We start from the raw sequence: 6,295 nt of genomic DNA, 5'->3' as shown, positions 1-6,295 counted from the left end.
TAGGTAAGCTTTTGCTCTAAGCATGTGTTCCTTTTATAAACAGAAAACAATTCTTTAAACTTAAATTTAAAAGCCACTTTACATAATCAAGAAGTTAAAAATAGACAATCTATGCAAATGATATACACACCCTTCTAAGTTGTTTATAAAACAATTAAGTACCTTGTTTACAAAAGATGAGAAATCTGAAAAGTGCAAGGAAATTGTTCTGTCCTAGCACAAACATTATAAAGAGAACCTCCCTTCTCAGTAACAAGCACAATTTGGCTTCAGGTTCCTGCTGCCTATACATTTGACACTCATTATTTATACCTCTACAACTTAATGGACTTCAGTCCTTTCATAATTAACCCATTTGATAATAGTCATTGCAGAACAAGTTACAATTAAACTGCCAAAACTGCCTGCAAATAACAGCAAGAAATAAAAACCTACCCTATATGAATAATTACTTGATACACTAAAAACTGCTGTTATGCTTGAGACTATTATTAGAAAGTTAGCATTAAAGCTGAAGGTGGGGGCATCAAAATACTTCCACTCTGTCCCCGACCACTGTGATCGTTAGCAAGGTCATTGAGACTATCTCTAGAGTCTCATTTCTTTTTATACAAGCCTAAAACTTAAAAATCTAACTTTCAACACCCTGAGCTTAAATATCAAATGGTTAATGCTACCAGGAAATTATATCATTTCATCATCATTAAAATCTAAGGTGTCCTTGCGGAGGCAGAGTAGATTGAAACATTTGAGCCAAATGAAATTTCCCGTAACACCACAAATCCATTGCAATGAGTAAGTAGATCAGCAGAAATGCAATAATAACATTTGTTACTGATTCATTTAAGAAATGAGCTAGCCTTACAATTGGGTCTCATGTAATAAAACTGTCAAATGGCCTGTAGTCCCAGGTACTCAGAAGGGTGAGGTTGGAGGACTGCTTGAGCCCAGTTCAAATCCAGCCTGGACAACATAGAAAAACCTGTATCTCTTAAAAAAAAAAAAAAAAAGACACATGTCTTTTTTAAGTATATGTTCAATCATCTGACTTTTAAAATTATACAAGTTTTAGAAAAAAGCAAGTTATATAACTTTCTGGAAAGCTAAGAAATAAGATATTATTACTAATCTACTTTATAGAGATGTTGAGACATCTTGTAAAGTGTAGGCCTACCTCAGAGATGTTGCAGGTCAGTTCCAGACCACTGCAATAAAGCAAATATCACAATAAAGGTAGCCACACACATTGTTTAGTTTCCCAGTGCATATAAGTTATGTTTATGGCCAGGCACAGTGACTCACACCTGTAATATCCACCACAGAGGCTGAGACAGTAGCATCGCTTAAGCCCAGGAGTTCGAGACAAGCCTGGTCAACACAGCGAGACCTCATCACTACAAAAAAAAAAAAAAAATTAGCCAACTGTTGTGGTGTATACCTGTAGTTCCAGCTACTCAGGAGGCTTAGGTGGAAGATCACCTGAGCCCAGGAGGTTGAGGTTGTGAAGTCCCCTCTCAGTTCCTACTAGTGTAGGCCTGAGGAGGAACAGCCTCACTTCAAGTACTTGGAACGCTTCCTTGCAATGTGTGCTGATGAAGGCATGGAGTCTTCAATTCTGGGAAACCTCCTTGAATTATTTGATTTCCTCCTCTCCAATTTCTACATTTCCCTCTTGTTAAGGCTTATCTGGCTGTCAGATCACATATACTGAACCTCTTTGTTACTTTCACCTTTTTGTTATACCTTTTTGTTATACTTTCTAGATGATTCCTTGACTTTGTTTTTCAACGCATATACTGAGTGGCTCATTTCTAATATTAACTTCTAGTTTTCAAGAGCTCTCTTTTTGCCTCCAAATTTTCTTTTTTTTATAGTATGGTATTGTTTCATGGATGCAAATATCTTTACTAGTTTCAAGACATTAAGTTTTCTTCTTCTTGCAGTCTGTTTCTTTCAAGTGGGCCCTTTTTTTCTTGCTTCAGCCTCCTTCATATTCTTCGCTATTTGTTTATATCTAAGAACAAAACATTTAAAAGCTGACTGGAGGCTGTGTGTCAGTTAGAATTCTCTGAAGAGCCATGTCATTGGGTGGAATGTGTCATTGGTCTTTTCTTTTGACTTGATCTGATATTCCAAAGAAAGTACTTCTGATTTCCAGTCCAGAAGGTGCCTAAATCTAGTCGGCCACATTCTGAATATTAATAGGGTTAGAAGTTTAGAAGGTGAAGGAGAAGGACCTAACATGCAGTGTGGTACCCCTGACCTTCAAAATGCCAGAGAAGAGAGACAGAGGATATGACCTGAGAATCCAAATGGTGTGTAAAAGACTTAGCCAAGTTCCCCATTCTTAGTCCCACGTGCATCGCCTACTTCCAGAAATACCTGAATCTTTAATCCTTAAGCCTTTTTTGGAATTCTACCATATAGGCAGAATATAATAAATGCTATTCAGCTTCCTGTATTATAGCTTAGGATTCATCTTTCTCATACCTGCTAAAAGTTAGAACTCTTTCACTTGCTTTCTAGCTTCCAAAATGTTATCATCTTATTTTTTTTGTCCTTGTGAGTTTATTCCTTTTAATCTTTAACCTCTTTAACTGTTCTAGTGGGGTTTCAGAAGGATGTGAATGCTAGCTATCACACATGTTCAGCCACCATCTTTACCAAAAACACTATTGTGTATCTTATTTCTGCTAAGTTTATAGGATTTGTGGGTTTGTTTCTTTGCTTCAGTTTTTGGTTAATTTTGTTCTGTTTGTTTCCCATCACCAAGTACCACCCTGAGGTGCCCAAGTTGTAAGCTATCAAACTCTTGTTTTCTAAGGAATGCATTCAAGACCACAAATAATGCTCTGAATACCACCTTTTGCCACATCCCATAGATTCTGGTATGTCCTATTCTTACTCTTGTTCAGTTCTAAATCATCTCTTGCACCCATTGTGTTCCTTAATACAAGAGCTATTTTGAAGTGTGTTAACTTTATAATTTAAAAAAAGTACTTCCTCATGATTTCAGGCAACAAGCAAATAAATAGCAGAAGACAGTCAATGTCAACTCCCACAAACATTGAAGTCACCTCAGAATTCTCCATAGATCACACCAGATCATTTTGCCCCTTTCTTCTCTTCCCAACCGGCCACATCTCACTTGCTTTTCTCTCTTCTTCTAAATTGACACGATTCAAACTACTTTTAGAAGTCTCTTTCCTGAGGATTCACTGTGATATAAGGCAGTCCCTCACAAACTCTTTATCAGTATATGCTTCCAAAGAGGCATTTTCTGTTTAAAGCATATCTCTCAAAGTACGGTTCACACTAAAGATCTGGCCTTCATCACAGACATCCAAAATCATCATTTCTGGAAGTTAGGCTAGAAAACTACTCTTTTTTACAAGCACAGCAGGTATTTCAGGTACATGATAAAATTTAAAAACCAAGAACATAAAGGTCTTTTCTAGTAATTATGATAAACACCTAGATAGCAACAGCAGAACAAAAGAGAAAAAAATACATTGACCCCTCTATTAATGTTTAGAACTTACATTTACATTAATGCTAACAAATGCATAACTCAAGTTATTTTTCCAGTACCTACTTCATATAGTCCTTTGAATAGTTGCAAAGGCTCCTCATCAAGGTCAATACCAAAAGCAACCCAAAATTCCACTTCTCTAACTCATCACAAAGCCCACCATTGACCCATAACACCGCCCCCTTTACTTCTAAAAACAATTTTGGAGGCTTATTCATATTTCCCCCAAGCTGGCTTTATACCATTGCCTTTATTTCTTTAGTAATTCACAAATTCACATTTACAATTTATGCTACCTGGAGAAAATAAAATATAGAAGCCAGTGTTTCCAAAGAAAAAAACAGAATGTCCTTCAAGAAAAACGTACACAACAGATAAAACAAAGATGAATGTCTTTGTGTATACTTACTTAGGAAACAAAAGTTAAAAGAAAAATCTAGATATCAAGAACAAAACTAAAGAAAGTCATGTTTAAAGACATGATTGTACATGATTGCTACCACTGCCATGAATGCAGCCTTTTTTTTTTTTTTTACATTTCACATTATCTTTTGCATATATTTATGGGATCCTCATGATATGTGCCAAGGGCAAAGTAACTTCAATTGTATTACTACACACCTAGCCACCGGCCCACTAAACAATCTACATTCTTCTCTACTTGTTGGAAGCTTATTTCAATTCTCTGCTGCCACAGTTCTTGCATGCCTCTTCCTGCTTTACCCAGGTTGCTTCCCTCTAATCACAAATGCCTAATACAGGGATGTGCTCTTTCCCAAACTTCCCTAACACTGTCTTCTCAGCACTTCTAACACTGGAAACCCCATCATGCAGATATAGCCACTGTTGTTCAAGTATGTAAGGGACCAATGCAAAGGTTAAGAATTTTCATTTTCTACCAGAGGAAACATGGTCTTTAAATGTATACGGATTACAATGGAGTTTATGTGAAACAGTTGTAACACATGTAAGGTGAAGAAAAAATGCAAATAAAACTTAAATTAGGCTGGAGATTAGCTGGGCATAAGAGCCACAGGAGTCCCAAGATGAAGCTCATGAGGGGTGAGAAGGGGTCAGAATAATTGGAGAAGGCTTCACAGTGGGAGTAAGACCCTGGAAAACACGTATTATCTGAGCAGGAGAAGAAGGTGTTCCAGATGTCGGTAGCAGCATGAACAAAGGCCCAGAAGCAGGAATGAGTACGGCATGTGGAAAGGTCAGTGAAGGCACAACTATAGCTGGAGCAGAGCAGGACCCTTGGAGAGGAACAGAAGATAAGGCTGGAGAGGGGCACTGGGGACTGACCAGGGATGGCCCAAGAACCTTGACAGGTTTCTTCTCTACAGGGTGCAATTTCTGATGCTGAACAAAACTTCCATACCATTTGAAGGCTTTCCTACACACCTTACATTCATAAGGCTTCTCCCCAGTGTGAACTCTCTGATGCTGGATGGAAGCTATTTTCTGAGTAAAGGCTTTGCCACACTCCTTACATTGGTAAGGTTTCTCCCCAGTATGAATTCTCTGATGGACAATAAAAAGTGACCTACAGCCAAAAGCTTTCCAACATTCCTTACATTTATAGAGTTTCTCGCCTGTGTGTAATCTCTGATGCTGAAGGTATGCTGCACTCCTACGGAAAGCTTTTCCACATTCCTTACATTCATAGGGTTTCTCTCCAGTGTGGATCCTCTGATGTTGAGTCAAGGCTGTGTTGGAACTCAAACCCTTGCCACACTCCTTACATTCATAGGGCCCTTCTCCAATGTGGTTCTTCTCATGTACAATACAGTCATAGCTGGACTTGAAAGCTTTGCCACATTCCTTACACTTAAAGGGCTTTTCCCCAGTATGACTCATCTGATGCCGAATGAGTTTTGAATTATATCTGAAGATTTTCCCACATTCTTTACATTCATAGAACTTCATTCCACCTCGAAGTATCAGATTTGGATTTAGAGTGAAAGTCTGCTTCATTGCCTTGCTTTTAAAATCAAAATGCTCAGAGATGTTTCTGAGGAGTCCTCCTACTGGCACTCTGTGCAACTCTGTTTCTCCTGAGGCTTCCTGCTTTATAATCGGCTCTTCATTCTTGATTGAGGATTCACCACCTGACCAAAGAAGCCATAAGGGTTCCCAGTTACTGAAGTGGAAGGACAACAGAATTCAGCGGTTCTGATTTTCTCTTGTAGAATATGATTTTTAAAATAGACCAACTGACTGGGCACAGTGGCTCATGCCCGTAATCCCAGCACTTTGGGAGGCCAAGACAAGAGGACTGTCTGAGCCTAGGGGTTCGAGACCAGCATGAGCAACTTGGTGTGACCCTGTCTCTACAGTAAATCAAACAAAACAAAACAAAACAAAACAAAATTAGCTTAGCCTGGCTGCTCATGCCTGTAATTCCAGGTACTTGGAAGGCTGAGGTAGAAAGATCACCTGAGCCCAGTAGGTCAAGACTGTGGTGGCCATGAATGTGCCACTGCACTCCAGCCTGGACAACAGATTGAGACTCTGACTCAAAAAAAAAAAAGACCAATTAAATGGTTATGTACAAGCAAACATAAAAGAGGATGAGACGGCTGGGCTCGGTGGCTCAGCCTGTAATCCCGTGCTTTGGGAGGCTGAGGTGAGTGGATTGCCTCAGCCCACGGGTTCGAGACCCGCGTGGGTAACTTGGCGAGACCTTATCCCTACAATAAATAAAAAAATTAGCTGGGCATGGTAGTGCACACCTGTAGTTCCAGCTACTTGGAAGGCTGA

General features: G+C 39.0%; 1 protein-coding gene across 2 annotated transcripts in view; it reads right to left on the bottom strand.

Moving 5' to 3' along the window:
* Positions 1 to 4,457: 4,457 nt before the first annotated feature.
* ZNF621 (zinc finger protein 621) overlaps positions 4,458 to 6,295 on the bottom strand; it is an 11,292-nt gene continuing 9,454 nt past the window's right edge. For both annotated transcript variants that reach the window (XM_008053875.1, XM_021710382.1), the window contains one exon: positions 4,458 to 5,643. In XM_008053875.1, the coding sequence (XP_008052066.1) occupies positions 4,586 to 5,643 (1,058 nt within the window). In that variant the 3' untranslated portion in view covers positions 4,458 to 4,585. The remainder of the gene's footprint in view (positions 5,644 to 6,295) is intronic.

This window comes from Carlito syrichta, unplaced genomic scaffold, assembly GCF_000164805.1.
Source record: "Carlito syrichta isolate Samal-C Ts95f unplaced genomic scaffold, Tarsius_syrichta-2.0.1 Scaffold288790, whole genome shotgun sequence".
Classification (NCBI taxonomy): domain Eukaryota; kingdom Metazoa; phylum Chordata; class Mammalia; order Primates; family Tarsiidae; genus Carlito; species Carlito syrichta.
Note: the sequence above shows the minus strand (reverse complement) of the source record. Positions and strands in the feature narration are given on the sequence as shown.